At 50.2% G+C, this 15,695-nt stretch overlaps 2 protein-coding genes across 2 annotated transcripts; one reads left to right on the forward strand and one right to left on the reverse strand.

Moving 5' to 3' along the window:
- Positions 1-2,414: 2,414 nt before the first annotated feature.
- Positions 2,415-4,155, reverse strand: LOC144129793 (solute carrier family 22 member 7-like). The gene has a single exon (XM_077663864.1). It carries the CDS (start codon positions 4,140-4,142, stop codon positions 2,415-2,417), a length of 1,728 nt encoding a protein of 575 aa, XP_077519990.1. The 5' UTR covers positions 4,143-4,155.
- Positions 4,156-7,481: 3,326 nt separating this feature from the next.
- LOC144130341 (uncharacterized) lies at positions 7,482-11,262 on the forward strand. Its single transcript, XM_077664271.1, has 2 exons — positions 7,482-7,953; positions 10,893-11,262. The coding sequence occupies exons 1-2, from the start codon at positions 7,571-7,573 to the stop codon at positions 11,233-11,235; spliced, it is 726 nt and encodes a 241-aa protein (XP_077520397.1). The 5' UTR covers positions 7,482-7,570; the 3' UTR covers positions 11,236-11,262.
- Positions 11,263-15,695: the final 4,433 nt, after the last annotated feature.

A 15,695-nucleotide genomic window follows, 5' to 3' on the forward strand; every position in this document is an offset into this window, starting at 1 on the left:
AGTCTTCCTGTTATCAAGCTGCGAACATCATTTACAAACACCATTGATGCACATCGCGCCATTCTGCCGTCCTAGTTTACACCCGCATCTAGACCATCCTCGCCACTTTGGATCATGCACTTCTCCGTGTGCTTTTTTCAATACCCGGCATCAGGACTAAGATAGATTTATCGCCGATAGAACTAAATCAAGTCACCCTTCAATATATACATCAGCACCATGCAAACCGGGTGCACGGCTACACCGACGGCTTCGTGAACCCCATCATTTCTTCAGCCTCCATGGCCATCCGCGCAAGGACTACAGAAATCAGAGTTAGGATAGCTCACCAGACGTCTTCGATGGGTGCAGAACTCACCGCTCTTCGTGTCGCCATTGAAAACATCAATCAGCAGCGCTCACTGCAGTGGTCTATTTTCACCGATTCCAAAGCTGCCCTCCAAGGCTTACAAGCTTCTCTTCGCCGTGGAGCCCATGAACAACTGCTTGCAGAAATCCGACAACTACATCACTCTGCCATAATTAAAGGGCACGACACTATCTACCAATGGCTACCGGGGCACAGCGGCATAGCATGCAATCACCGCGCGGACGAGGTCGCGCGAACTGCTCACTACAACGGCGATTTTGTGTCGATCCCCATTTCAAGATAAGACGCAGCGGGCAGGCTTAGACCACTGGCGCGGGACATCACGCTTGCCGCGTGGTATTCCGGTCAATTTTTCATTCCACGTTTAAAATCCTTGGATCCAGATCTAAAGCTCCGGCTTCCAACCGGCCTACAACGACGTGAAGAAACTTTACTGTTTCGCCTGTGGCTTGGTGCAGCTTTCACCCACCATTACTCTTTCTTAATCGGTACGACTTATAGCCCTGCATGTACCATCTGCGGGTATGACGAGACTATATCCCACATTCTTTGTGACTGCCCTGCCTACAGCGCCGAAAGCCAGTCTCTGTGCAGATTCTCGGCCACTGGCCGCGGCCATCGTCGCCGGTGAAGGCTTCCAAGGCACTGCTCCGCTTCTGGAGAACTTCTGGCATGCACGATAGGCCGTGACTTTAACAAACGCTGACTTTGCATAGTAACTTCAATTTTCTGCTGTTCTCTTTTCTCTTTAATTTTTTATCCCCTCACCCCTCACGTGGCCAAGTGACCATCATCAGTCACCCAGCCGCCTTCCCGTCGTCTCGGGTGGGAGAAAAGGAAATAGAACAATGCGGGATTCTTCCAGCAAACGCACAAGGGCAACGGCGGGAAGGGGACAGTTCAGCTCCGCCTTAAGGGTATGACGCGATAGAGTTGAAGGGAATAATGCCCATATGTTCAGAATTGGTAATTCTCTATTCCTCATATCATTCCAGGCGCAGAGGTGCAGCGGTTAAGCGATGAGCCATTGCCCTATGATGGGAGGTGCTGCCACCGGTTTAGCTTGTGCGACCCACGTTACTCTTCCCGGGCAACCTCTCGCGAATAATATTTTTTTAACTGCCACCTGCCAAGGTGCGCAGTTCTCTCACAATTAGGTGGGACGGTTGTGATGACGCCACCAAGTTATGTGACCAAGGTAGCCCACCTTCGTCTTGGGTTGCTTTTCAGGAAGTTTTTCGCGTATTTTCAACCTTTAACATTTTTTGTTCAAGAATGTTTACATGAAAAAATAATCACCCCTAACACCAGAATCATGCACGACCTTTTTGTGTACGGATCGTATCTACAGTAATTTGAAGTATACCGTTTTGGTCCCGCACCATGTCATCTCCGTATGGAGCACTTAAGGTACATACATAAAAATAAATAGCAAAAGTCGACATTGGCCACTAAGGTTATTTTATATTTCCTGTGAACTGGACAGCGAAGAGCTGCACTGTATTTGTTGACTTAGTTTTTTAACGATATTTCAAAACACGACAAGTTTTCCATACTTATGCATTCGAATTTATGGCACATTCTCTGGTTCGGATATCCCAGATGCGCAATGACGATTTATTCATTGAGACAGTCAGCAATTTTTTTCGTTTCGCTCCTCGATGCATTCAGCTGATTGTAAACAACGAACTACTTTAGTTTTCAGGTTCTAGTTCACACGTCTTTACAAGGCAATCTACACTTCTATATGGATGTTACAAAGCTTGGAGTCGTTACTACTCAGTATACAGAACGTTTCTTTATTAACTCAGCACTTGGTCTCGAGTCTAGGGATCACGTGATACTAGGAAAATAATGAGCGAAGTAACAAGTATACAAAAACGTGGTTTACACTCCGCACGTGAGCAGGAAGACGACAAAGGGTGCAGAGCGTAAAATCGAAGAAAATAGAAGTTTTCATTTTATTATATCAAAGGTAAGAATATGTCAAGGACATCTACAAACATTGGATACACAGCTAGGTAAATCGAACACAGCCCTGGAGTCAATATCTGTCCATAGAGTTTATCTCCGAGCCCGGTGCTCTCGAAGACGCAATGCTTACACGTGACTTGCGGCGGCTGTCCCTCTTGTAAATCACTGGCGTATCAAGTGTGTGCTTCATGTAATCCACAGCGCTTTTGTTTTTGGATGTGGGATCTTCGCTGCTTAGTATTAAGACGTCGTGCTTCGGTGGGAGACTGAGCTGAACAAGCGTCATCCCGAACAGCGACGTCCCAGCCAGAGCGAACAGCACGTCTCCGCGTTTCATGTCTAGCATCGCGAACAGGACAGCAGCACAGGCGCCTCCCAGACGACCGAAGCCGAAGAGCCAGCAAATAGTCGCGCAGCGCACTGCAGCGGCGCCCACACTCATGACGGTCGTGAACACGAGCATGTTGCAAGCGTATACAAGCGGCTTGACCAAGAGGAACAACAGGCTGGTAAGAAGGTAGTCTTTAAAAGTGAAGGTAAGACTGATCAAGCCGGCGATTCCGCCGAGCGTGCCTAGGGTTGCGACGAGTAAGCGCGGTGCGGTGATCCTTCTGATCGCCAGGATGAGCAACGCAGATCCCGCGAGGTCTGCACCATTGGACGCCCACTGGAACCAGTAGTTCACTCTGGATGACACCTGGGCGTCGAGGAACAGTGTGGCGAACATTGTGAATGTGACGGCGAAACTCGAGCTGAACATCACTAGCGCACGGTGTCGCAGTTCATGCGCTCCGGCGAAGTCCCCTCCAGTGATTTTGATGCGTTTTTCACCCATTGCGACCTCCTCTTTGAGTTTTTCTACCATGCAGGCCGTGGTGGTAAGCGGGAAATGGTTCTCCTTAGCCGCGCTGAGCATGACCATTTCGGCGCTGGCTATATCCTTCTTGGCGACGTACCAACGCGGTGATTCGTGTGCTGCGGTGAACGCGTAAAGCGTGAGCACTGTTGGCGATAGCATGAGGCTCTGCAGAATGATCCAGTCGAGCTCTCGCAGCAGCCGCGCCACAGCAAACCACCCTTCGGCCATCAGCACGCCCACCGTCATGGCGGCGCACAGGTGAAGGCTCCGGTGCTTGTGAGTCGACGCCTCAAATAACAGCGTAGAGGAGAGCACCGTGACCGTCGCGACGCAGCCAGAATTGAGGAACCTCGAGAGGACGTACACGTGGTACGCGGCTGCGAAACAACCGCCCATAGTGGCCAGCTGCAGGACAGCCACCGTCAAGAGAAGCACGGGCAGTCGACCGACGCGATCCGCAATGAGCCCGACGAAGCTCATGAACAGCAGGGAGCCTGCGATGTAGACAGCCTGCGCCACAGCCAGGAGCGGTCGCCTGTTGCATACCAGGTCCCATTGGCTCACGATGGTGCTTCTCACCCGCTCCGGGTCGTAGTCCCACTGGTGGCAGCCCACAACCCGCGTGTCGTTTGGGTTGCCCGGGTACACGTAGACGGTGCACCGGCTGAAACGTCCGTTAGGGTCCAAAGGGATCGCCACGTTCCTCCAAGAGGCAGCAGACATCATCACTTCGCCCTGCGGCTGCTTGCACCAGTGGTCGACGTCGCCGGAGATGAGGCCAAAGACGAGAGTATGGCAGTGCATTGCACACATGGACACCATCGTGAGAATGAAGAGACAGTGCTGGAATCTACCGTGGCCGAACACATCACCGCAGTCGAAGCACTCGCTCGTCACTAGGTCGACCTTGGCCAGATTCCGCAGAAGAATCAGTAGCATTCTTGCACTTACACATAAGCCTTGGCCAACGCGCGAGCTTCGCTGGTTGTCTTCTTTTTTACCCTTCAAGTCCGGTGCTTAGGCGCGTGACTATTTTGTTATAAGTCCAAATCAGCTTTCAGCGCTGCCACATAAGGATTCGTCATTCGTGCTGCTTCAGGGGTGGAATATTAACGTTCTTAAATGGCTAATATTTAGGGCAAAGCGTTGTAACAAGACTAAAATTTATCGCGGGTGATAGACGGCAAAGGCATTGTATTTACCACAGAGGCAAAGTCTCTCATTCCATGACGCCTCTATCAAAGATACTGATCTTAAAAGGGCGCAAAAGAAGTGTTTGGGTGCCCGTTTTTAAGTGCGTTAGCTCTTACTACCTACGTTTTTCAAGGACTCGTCTGTCTGCAGTGAAGGTCAAATTAACGTAAACAGTAACCACGTGACCATATTACATCCAATAGGAACAGCGGGCGCATAGCACCTCAATTAATACTTATAATTTCCATCCTTTATACATGTGCCTGTATAGCGCCCATAGAAGTGGGACCACCACCCCCCCCCTCCCCCGGTACCATCATCTGCATAATATTTGGGGGCCATCCGTTGGACGCAGAGTCTTCGAAGTGATGTCAAATGACTTGGCATGTTCGTGACGATAACATTACTAATCGAGATTGGTATTCCCAGCGACGACTTTTCCGTCCCAAAGCCTTGTATTGCGAGAGCCCTTTACGGCCTAACCCTTTTTTGCAGGGGTTCTGGATTGTGTGAAGCGATTAATCGACTTGTGATGCACACCTTTATAAAATTTATCATTTGATTTAAGGAGAAAATATACTGGATATAGCGAAGGTGGCTGTAAATCGCAATAGTACTGATAAACCAATGAGGTACATGCGCTGCTTGTGTCTTAGAAGGGCTTTCTCCGGAAAGGAAACATGTGCGGATGTTTGGATTTGGTCTTCTCCCCGTTTGCTGAGCTCACCGATGTAAACAGTTGAAGTTTCCGTAGGTAACGCTCTTAAGTCGAACACCTGGCGGAGAATTTTTGCCCTAAATGATGCCTATGGCCCTAGTAAACGTGAAAATGAGCTCAAAAAACCAGTGCGCAGCGTTCATATTTGATTACTAACTATTTTTTCTCTTTAATTTTGGTTTCGATCGGTTTGGTTTGACGACTCAGGCTATGAGAGACGCCGTAGTTGAGGGCTTGAAAAATGTCGAACATCTGAGGTTTTTTTAACGTGCAATGACATTGCACTGTACATGGGCCTCTAGCATTTCCCCTCCATCTAAGTGCGCGGCCGGGATCGAACCCGCATGTTTCTGGTCAGCAGCCGAGTACCATAACCAATGAGCCACTGCGGCAGTAGAATAGTTCTGTCTCGATCGGCGCTAGCGTTGAGTGAACCTTGACGTCACAATCCACCGGGCAACCGGCCAACATAGGCTATCACAATACTGATGACGTCATCGTCGCCGTGAAGCATTGCTTCTTCCCGAGAAACACCACTGGATTTGGTGACATCCAAATAATTCGGGCAGGTGCACCTTGACGTCATGTGATGTAGGTAGAAATGCTGAGCGGCTCGTGGATAACATTCCAAACCATAATAAGTTATGTTTAACTCAAGGCCTGCGACTGAAAATTGCCAGAAGGCTCCTCACACCCGTGGAACAAGTCACGTTATTTGCTGGCGTGCGTTATTTTGTGTCGGTACTCCTTTAAATTCAAAATATAAATGAAGACTTTTTATTGAGGTTTGTTTGACAAGCAGCAGAATAATAAATATTGTTCAGGATACAGAATATTAAATATATGAAAAGGGAGCTATCAGGGACCATGCGATTTATATCTTGCTACAAATAAGAGTGGAGGAAGTCCGTAAGAGGGTAGCCGCCTCATTTCTAAAGGAATGTGGAATGATTACCACTCTGGGACTTCCTTGTTTCTTATATGATGTTTTAAAGGCTAGTGCACTGTCGTTTTGCTGCGTGGATCACTGCCTCGTAGCTAAGAAAATTCATCCGCAAATACGCTGTGCGAATATCATGAGAATGGCTTTGACTCGGCTGCAAAATCGTGCATGACCATAACATTACTCTTTCTGCGTTATTTTTTACCATGTTGTTCCGTCTTCTTGCTTTTGTTGTTCGCCATCAGCTGAAAAAGCACATGCTCCGGTCAGCAGAAAGGAAACAACTCTGAATAAATTCAACATTAAACAGAACAAAGAGCAAGTCCAGTATCATCCAAACATGACGCGGTGTATCATAGAAATCGGCGATGTCGACTAAAACCCCTTCAAAAAAGGCGTTGCATCTGTGACTGAGATTCGTACCATCCTTGCTAGAAGGTTGGCGCATGCGATTGATATATACTTGCCACATTTTGAATAAGTATTCGGTTGTTGATTTTGTGGATGTTACGTTTGACCGTCAAACGTCAGGATGCGAACTTGAAATATTTTTTAGTAGCCGGTAATAGACGCTGCAGTGCCTTTAAGAAGCACATTCGATAAGTTTGATGGCTAGATATCGTGACGGAGACGACGAATGTGGCAGTAGCGCAGGATGGAGTGGTCGAGCTAGGGCAGAGGCCATTAAATAATTTTATTGCCATAAGTCATATCGTCTCATTCTTTGGCTCAACCCCACGTAACATGTTGTGTGAGGTGCTGGGGGATCATTGCCATCCTGGTCCGGAGGCTTCGGTGTCCTGCGTCAGCCGTGGTCTTTGGCCGTGAGTTTTTTTCCTGCGTGGCACTGCTCTGCCTGAGCCTTTCAGACAACCCGACACGACGAACTGCACCCAATGCAAGGACCAGACCAACAGACCCCACCGACCCGAGACGGCGATTACATGTGACGACACCGCTGCCCTGCCCATGCCGTTCAGCGCATTCTGGGGCGCCGGCCGTCGACTCCTCGCAACCTGCGGACTTGAAGCTTCGTGGGCCAGGACTACAGTCGCTGGAGTACAGTCGCTGACAGTAAATATAATTCGCTGTAACACTTAAGCCTATTTTCTTCAAGAGCCTCAATAATATGAAACGACGTATCAGCGATGCGTTTTCTTCTCATTAACGAAAAGGAAAAACAAGTCGCCTGTGCCGTCATCTTTCTTCTTTCTCTATTTTCGTCAAATAAGCGATGCTTGTTCCAAAAGAACGATGATAAACTAGCTCAATAAACACTCTGCAACTAAAATTAGGTGTTCATACTTCTTTAAAATGCCCAGGAGCCATGAAGCATCCCCTGGTTAGTATTTGAGCAAGAAAAAAACAAAGACCGACACGTGCCCCTGCACTGGGCGCGTGAACCTCATCGCGTGAGCCTCGCCCCAAGCAAACGTTTGGTCACGTAGCCTGCGCTCCGATTCCTGCAGATAGCACATTCCTTTGGCCCTTCTCTCCTATGCACAAAGCGATATGCAGTCCTACGACAACCATCCATCAACTAAGGCTGAGCCACCGAAGAAGGAAATGTGGGCCTTAGTCCCATTTGAAGATCAGGGAGGCTCAGCGAGCCAACCCATTGCTCTGGAGAGCGGTGCTCCTGCGTCTGGTCAGCCACCACCACCTCAGGCCGCTGGTCCCCCCAAGCAGCCGCCGAAGCGTCGTGGACGGCGCAGCGGTAGCCACTGCGGGAGCAGCACCAGCAGCAGCTCTTCACGGTCGTCCGCCAAGTCCAGCTCATCGCAACCCGGCGAGACCGCGGCGGCCGACGGAGGTACAAAAGCTCCGGCCGACGGCGGTGGTCGACGTCGGAGAAAGCGCAGCAAGGAACGCGACCTCGCCAAGACGTCAGCCAGGTAAGCTGCGTCCACTTGAGGACTACTGCTTTATGCATCGGCGAGTGTTGACATATTGCAGTGTTCAGACGGGTGCTTTGGTAACGCGCGGTCCCAGACACAGCGATTAATAGTTCTACAGAGACTAGCCCTTTGGTGACGAACATTAGCAGACCTGAAGCGGGCAGAGTGGGTAAGGGAAGAAAAGCGGGTTAATGACATCTTAGTCGAAATCAAGAGGAAGAAGCGAGCTTGGGCAGGGCACGTAATGTGAAGGCAAGATGACCGCAGTTAAGGGTAATGGAGTGGATTCCAAGAGAAGGCAAGCGTAGCAGGGGGCAGCAGAAAGTGAGGTGGGCGTATGAGATTAAGAAGTTTGAGGGGATACGGTGGAAGCAGTTGGTAAAGGACAGGCTTAATTGGAGATACATTAAAGAGGCCTTTGCCCTGAAGTGAGCTTAGTGATGCTGATGAGGATGAACGAACTACGCTTCCACAACTACCAGCTCCTAAATGATCAACCATTAGTACAAAGCAGTACATATTATTGCGCTATGTGAAGGAGTGTTACCTTAATGGCTGGGCCGTGGATATCGTGGAGAACATATGCTTGCTGATCTGAACGGCCAGCTTGATGGGTAAAGAATTTGATACAGTTATTCTGGAAATGACTACGGACTAGTGTATGGCAGCAAAATGGTATGGGATACACACAAATAATGATTTACCATGGCCGCCCGTAGGTCCATGTTCAGAAAATCTCCTTTCTGACTATATAAATTCTCTTACATTATCCGCTTATGATATCAGCGTAACGTGTTTAATTGGGAGCTGCATGCACGATACTTAGTGACCTTGTGCACGATGCATGTTGTGCGCAGCCTTGCTGCATACATACCCACACCTCGTGCCGATGGCTAGACCTATCGTCTGCAGCACGATTTCGAAAGTTCATTACAGAAGCGGCCGCCGGTAATATCAAGGCTGCCGTTGGATCCAGTTCACATTTCTTTATTGCTGCTCACCGTAGGGCACCATGCACACCAAGATAGATAACTGTCTTACTAGCGCCAGCGGTCAGACAGTTTTCTGTACGTATCGAGGGGCAGCTGTCTCACATACATCTACACTCTCCCAAACTATGGGTCACCGCTTAACATGCGTTCCTACCGAGCCAACAGAAGATTTCAGATGGCGTTAAGGGTCATAAAAAATAGAGTGGCCTTTCTGTCTTCTCGGTTTTTCCTTTCCCGATAATGGCCCGCTGAAGACAAGCGTGTGCCATTGCTGCGCGCACAGAGAAATAAGGCTGAGATACCTGCCTTAGTCTGTCTAGTTTTTTTGCGCAAAGTTCATGGCTCTGGAATTTCCGAATCCTCTATTTATTTGAATTCACAGGGATCCTATTTCCTATTACAGTGGTGCGTTGGTTGGCGCGTCGTACCTTCAAGCAACAATGGCTCTTGGGCCATTGAGCGTGTGTGTGTGTGTGTGTGTGTGTGTCTCTGTGTGTGTGTGTGTGTGTGTGCGTGCGTGTGTGTGTGTGTGTGTGTGTGTGTGTGTGTGTGTGTGTGTGTGTGTGTGTGTGTGTGTGTGTGTGTGTGTGTGTGTGTGTGTGTGTGTGTGTGTGTGTGTGTGTGTGTGTGTGTGTGTGCGCGTGTGTGTGTGTGTGTGTGTTTATGGTTTATGGGGGGTTTAACGTCCCAAAGCGACTCAGGCTATTAGGGACGCCGTGATGAAGGGCTCCGGAAATGTGTGTGTGTGTGTGTGTGTGTGTGTGTGTGTGTGTGTGTGTGTGTGTGTGTGTGTGTGTGTGTGTGTGTGTGTGTGTGTGTGTGTGTGTGTGTGTGTGTGTGTGTGTGTGCGTGTGCGTGTGCGTGTGCGTGTGTGTGTGTGTGTGTGTGTGTGTGTGTGTGTGTGTGTGTGTGTGTGTGTGTGTGTGTGTGTGTGTGTGTGTGTGTGTGTGTGTGTGTGTGTGTGTGTGTGTGTGTGTGTGTGTGTGTTTTTACGGGCCACGTGCATCTGGTTCTTTTACCGCTCTTTCCTTCACAACGTCTCCGCTTGCACCAGCCGCGGACGAGAGCCTCGGGAAAGATATCGTTATTGGTGTAAGCTTTTTTGAAGGCTCCCTTTTTTTAGTGCGTGGTGGTGAACAGTGTAACTGTCAATAGCAGATGCACAACGTTTGCTCAGCCAACTGATGTGATTTCGCTTGCTGATTGAAAACGTGGCGTCCGTCCTACCTCTGCTGAGCGGCACGCCATTCGTTCATGATCATGCCTTGCCGAATTTGGCCGCATCTCAGTTCCTTTATTTTCTATTCACTTGTGTTTAGAGACGATTACTTCTGTAGATTTTCAGCGGTTGTCTCTTCTACACAGAGTGGTACCACTTCTTTTTCTTACCTATAAGCATTCAGGAGAAGTGCCGTAATAAAGCCGTAAGCGCGGTAATTTGGTGACCTTCCAAAACTTCCATTTTTAATATCTTTCTTGGTTCGAATTAGTACCGCTTGACTTTTTCCAGCAGACACTATGCCTGCCTAGGTGTGTCTAACAGCGCGAATTGCTGTAGTTAGGAGTATAAAGTCGGGCATAAGAGAAAGATGCTTCCCTCACACTTGCGGCCAACTCGTCTCGTGGCTGCAGTCGGGGCACTTTTCTCACAGCGTAAACACTCATTATGTTGAATACGCTGGGAAGAGAGAGAAGCCCAAAAGAATTCCTACTGTTCTTGTAGCGAAAGCGTGTCGCTGAGCCCTACTCGGACGCCCCGTAGACGTCAGTACTATAGTTTATTCTTCAGTTGGAAGCCACTTTGCTTGTATACTCGCTGTTAACCAACAAGTAGCGGTGTCTCTGACCCCATTACGCGCAAGTTTCATTGCTACAGCGGCCCGCGCTTCATGTCACTAACGTGACAGTTTTCTTCCGTTCACTCCTTGGAACATTTTTTCGCAGTTCAAACGAACCTCGCAAGGACAACCCAGAGGAGCCCGACATGCGCGGCTCAGCTGTACCGGACAACGTACGTGATGTGAGCACCGCCTTAGAGAAGGCTGCTCAGGAAGCGGCGCCTCCGAGATCCTCTGTTGCCGCCTCGTCCGGTGCGCCCAGTGGCAGGGGCTTGGAGGCCGAGATAACGGCTCCGCCTGAACGCGGGGAAACGAAGTTTGACAAGACGTCGGTAGCCGCAGCCCTGTCCCTGCCAGGCGAGGGTGAGCACGGGCCGTATCGCGGCGACGGCTATGAGCGAACACGACTGCGGAGCACGCGACGTGGAGTACCGTATTTACTCATATAACACACGTGATTTTCTTCCCAGACAATATCTGAAAGTGGGGGAGGAGGAGCGAAGTGCGTTCATTACGCGCTGTAAAATATTAAAAAAATATTGCAAGTAATGTACATATATGTTTAAAGAAAAGGTGGTCTGGTGAAATAAATACATATATACGACTTCTTAATAAAACAAAACGCACCTTTTAACGGGAATTTATTTGCTAGAGAATGCAGTCAACTTTATTTTAATCCCGCACGTAACACAAGAATAGCTGCTCATAAGCTGTCCAAATGCTGCACAACTACACTTCATTCTCTCAGAACTCGCAGCTTTCAGTGCGAAATCGTACCGCTATACGTTGCTACAATTTTTAATCTGGAGGATTATGCAGAGAAACCGAATTTGACCAGACCTGATTTCTGTGTTTTCAGTTACTTAGCGGTACATTCATGATACAGCTTCTTGCGTCCACTGTACACTGCTACAGCGTTCACTGTTCTCCCATAACACTGGCCACTGGACATGGATTTAATTAAGGCGCTGACGCATGCCGTAAACAAGAGCAAAGTAACATCCTTCATGAAAATGGATAAAGATGCAGCAGCTTCGCGTGTTCTCGCACATGTGACACAGTAGCGTAGAGGGAAAGTAGGCCCCATGTAATATCTTTGTAAAAAGTAATCACGCAACGGCGTTTTCTTCTCAGCCGCACCGTAAAACCCTTAAGGCTTCCTTAACAATGTAAACCGTCTTGAATGGCGATGACAAGGGTTCTACTTAACGAGCGCAGATTTAGAGATTAAGCGGGATCAAAGTGTCTCGCAGCACGGCTAACAGACAAACCCTGTTTTCCCGTTACTTTTTCCAAAGGCAGTACACTGCTTCTGCCGCAAACTCATCTGAAAATTTCCGGAGCATTAATGATTGAATGGGAGTGGTTATCAATTATGCTCGTGTTGATGGCACTGACCTACAGCGGCAATCAACGATCTTGCAAATTCTTGCGCTGCCTTTTTCTGCATGTGTGTAGTTTTCACCATGACTAGCCACATGTGGAGTGCTTGGGAATTTGCATTCGTTATCTCAAGTAGGGGGGCGCTGCGAGCGCGCGACGTGAGCAGACGTGTGTCTCTTCGGCTCCGCGGATTTTCGGCTGGGGCCACGTCCCAAATCATTCTACCCCGGCAAACCTGGCGTCAAACGAGCCGGAAAACGAAGCGGAACACCTGGACTCCGAATTCGTCCAGGTAGGCCGATTTTCTCTAAATTTACGGCCGTTTTTCGACCGACCACGTCGGCGCCGTCGTTAAGCCTAACGGCGTCGCCAACGCCTGGCCTGGTGGAATTGGCCCTCCGAGGAGAAGATGGCGACTTCCGCGCAAGAAGTGCGCGGCTACGACCCTGAGGCGATGTTGTGGACCTCGGTGCCCACCACCGGAGATACAAATTCGACGGTTACTCCCAAAATTCGGAGTCAAGCTTTGCTTCAAGCGGCTGCACGCCGCTCCCAAGATAAAGCCCAAATGGCGGCGTTCGGCGCCGCCCCGGCCGCCGGTTCGTCGGTCGGAAACGTGAACGCTGAAAAAAAAAACGGCGTCCAAGAAGAAAAGCCGCTATCTTGGGCCTCCCGGCGATCAGCATGGCCAGGAAATCTCCAACACTGATAACCCACCTACCGGAGGCGCTGCAAAACAACCATCCAAGGTGTCGCCACCACACGGCAGACTGGCGAAACAGTCGACAGAAACGCGCGGTGATACCAGGGCCTGGGTCAACGCAGTCAAAAATGGCCACCAGGTGAGCGGTTCGGGTGGGGCTGCTTCTCTCCCCCCCTTTCCACTCCTTTTCAAGGGCGCATAGCGCCGAGCAAGATCAAATAGCAGCACTCAGGGCCCAACATGAGATGCTCCTAAAGAAAATTAACGAATTGGAATATAAAATCAACCAGTCTTCTTCTCCCCCCTCGCCTCCCGCGGCTGAGGTAATGGAGAGTGTGCTCGTGGTACCGAAGGCGGTAACAAGTTTGGAGGCCGCATTCGAGGCCCGCCTCGGGGCCACAGAGGCCTGATTCGCCGCTATAGAAAATCAAATTTCAATGATGGTAAACGCCATCTCCAAATTGCAAGAGACAATCCCCACGATGATTGCCCAACAAATTGCGAATTCCTTGCGCTCCTCGCGCAGGCCCGGGGATCCCTTACCCGGCCGCCCTCACAAAACTTCTCGACGCACCCCCGAGGTAGCCGACGACGACAACTGCTCACTCTCTGGTATGGAGGATACCCCCCTTCCTGCGAGTGTTGGCTCCGGAGCAGTGTCACTACAACCCCTCCTCAATCTAAATAACCATGGCGAGTAGCCCTAAGATCAGGTGCTCCCCAAGAACCAGTTCGGCCACCCCCGTCCAAATTGTCCAGTGGAACTGTCGGGGCTTCCGTTCTCGCGCAAAGAGGGCGGATCTCCGACTTTACCTTTCAACTTTCGATTCTCTTCCCGCGGTGGTTGCCCTCTAGGAGCCAGGGAGTGGCGTCACCCTCACAAATTACATCCCCTTTCAGCAGGACCCCTCTTCCTGCATCTGCGTGCATAAAACTTATACGGCTAAACTAGTTGACTTGGAACTTTACACAGAATATTCCTATGCGATGGTGACACTTCTTCCGCTCAAGAAACAAGATGCACCACTCCACGTACTCAACATATACTGTTCCCCCAAACTCAAAAATGTAACGTTCGCAGCACTCTTTAGCCGCGCTCTAAAGGCTGCGGGCAGGGACCCCCTGGTGATTGTGGGTGATTTCAACGCCCACAGTACACTATGGGGATACGTGCGTGAAGAGAAGCGGGGACGCAAGCTAGCGGAACTCGCGTCCACGCTGGGCCTGACTCTTCACACTGACCCTGCATATCCAACGCGGCTGGGTAATTCCGTGACCCGGGATACATGTCCGGATCTCACCTTTACCAAAAACATTGTACACGCAGAATGGATCAACACCGAGCAAACCCTCGGTGGTGACCACTGCCTTATCAATACCACCGTAAGGACTAAACCATTGGCAAGACCCCACGCACAAGCTCGGCTTCCAGACTGGAATAAGTTCCGGCAAAACTACATCAATTCGGCGTCAATCCACGAACAAGGCTACCACGCGTGGGCACAAGGATTAGGTTACACACCTTCGTTCGGCGGAAACACAAATTCAGCTCTCGGAGGCGACTCCGGAGGTGGACAACCACCTTCTGCACCTCTGGGAGGCGCTGCACAGCCTCGTCCGCAGATGGCGCCGCCAAAAACGTAACAGAAAGCTCAAAATTCGTATCGCCGAGCTCACCCAGCGAGCGGCAGAGTACGCGGCCCAACTCGCCGACTCGAACTGGGTGGACCGCTGCAACACGGCGGCCAGACAAATGTCGAGCCGGAGCACGTGGCGCCTTTTCCGCGCCCTAATTGACCCGACTCAAACCCACGCCGAGACACAAAAATATCTCCAACGAGCTATTCATAGCTTCGATGGAAATACATCAAAAATAGCATGCAAACTGCGCGACCAGTATCTTTGCACTAAGCAGGACCCCGGAGGACCCGCGTTCTCGTATGCAGGTTCAGAGAACGCGAATCTGGATCAACCGTTCCAGTTGCATGACCTCAAGGCGGCCCTAGCTAAAATGAAACGAGGAACGGCACCGGGCAGGGACAAGATAACTGTGAAAATGCTTGCTAATCTTCCCGATCCCACCTACGAAACCCTCCTCGCTTTCATCAACTCGATCTGGCTTGGTGAGGCACCTCTACCAATTGAATGGAAGACCGCGCTGGTAACTTTCATTCCGAAAGCCGGCAAAGCCATAAACACAGACAACCTCCGCCCCATCTCCCTCACGTCTTGCGCGGGAAAGCTGATGGAGACCATGGTGCGGGATAGGCTGTCTGGGTTTCTGGAAAATGAACATACATTCGCAGACACCATGTTCGGTTTCCGCCCGCAGAGGTCCGCTCAAGATGTTCTGCTTCAACTCGACCGAGAAATTCTCAACCCTGTCGAATATCCCTTCAACGATAAGGCAGTACTCGCCCTTGACTTGAAGGGGGCTTTCGACAATGTCACACACGAAATCATCCTGCAACATCTCTCCCAAACGAACTGTGGACATAACAAGTTTCAGTACATCAAGCAATTTCTCTCGGATCGACGAAGTTTCATCCGAATACAAGACGAAGAACACGGCCCATATAAACTGGGAACGAGAGGAACCCCACAGGGTGCGGTCCTCTCGCCATTACTTTTCAATCTGGCCATGATGAAACTCCCGGCTCAGCTGGCGAAGGTCGAAGGCATCCAGCACGCGCTGTACGCCGACGACATAACCATCTGGGCCAAACACGGATCGGTTGGAGACATTGAGGCCAACCTGCAGCAAGCGGCGGAGATCGTGGACGCTTACGCCCGCCGCTGCGGCCTTCAGTGCTCACCATCCAA

The sequence above is a fragment of the Amblyomma americanum genome, chromosome 4 (assembly GCF_052857255.1).
Source record: "Amblyomma americanum isolate KBUSLIRL-KWMA chromosome 4, ASM5285725v1, whole genome shotgun sequence".
NCBI lineage: Eukaryota > Metazoa > Arthropoda > Arachnida > Ixodida > Ixodidae > Amblyomma > Amblyomma americanum.

Excerpts from the sequence above, each read along its gene's own strand:
- LOC144129793 (XM_077663864.1), bottom strand. The coding sequence starts at position 4,142 with ATGCTACTGATTCTTCTGCGGAATCTGGCCAAGGTCGACCTAGTGACG.
- LOC144130341 (XM_077664271.1), top strand. The coding sequence starts at position 7,571 with ATGCAGTCCTACGACAACCATCCATCAACTAAGGCTGAGCCACCGAAG. Across the intron at positions 7,954-10,892 it reads CTCGCCAAGACGTCAGCCAG|TTCAAACGAACCTCGCAAGG; the intron begins GTAAGCTGCGTC and ends ATTTTTTCGCAG.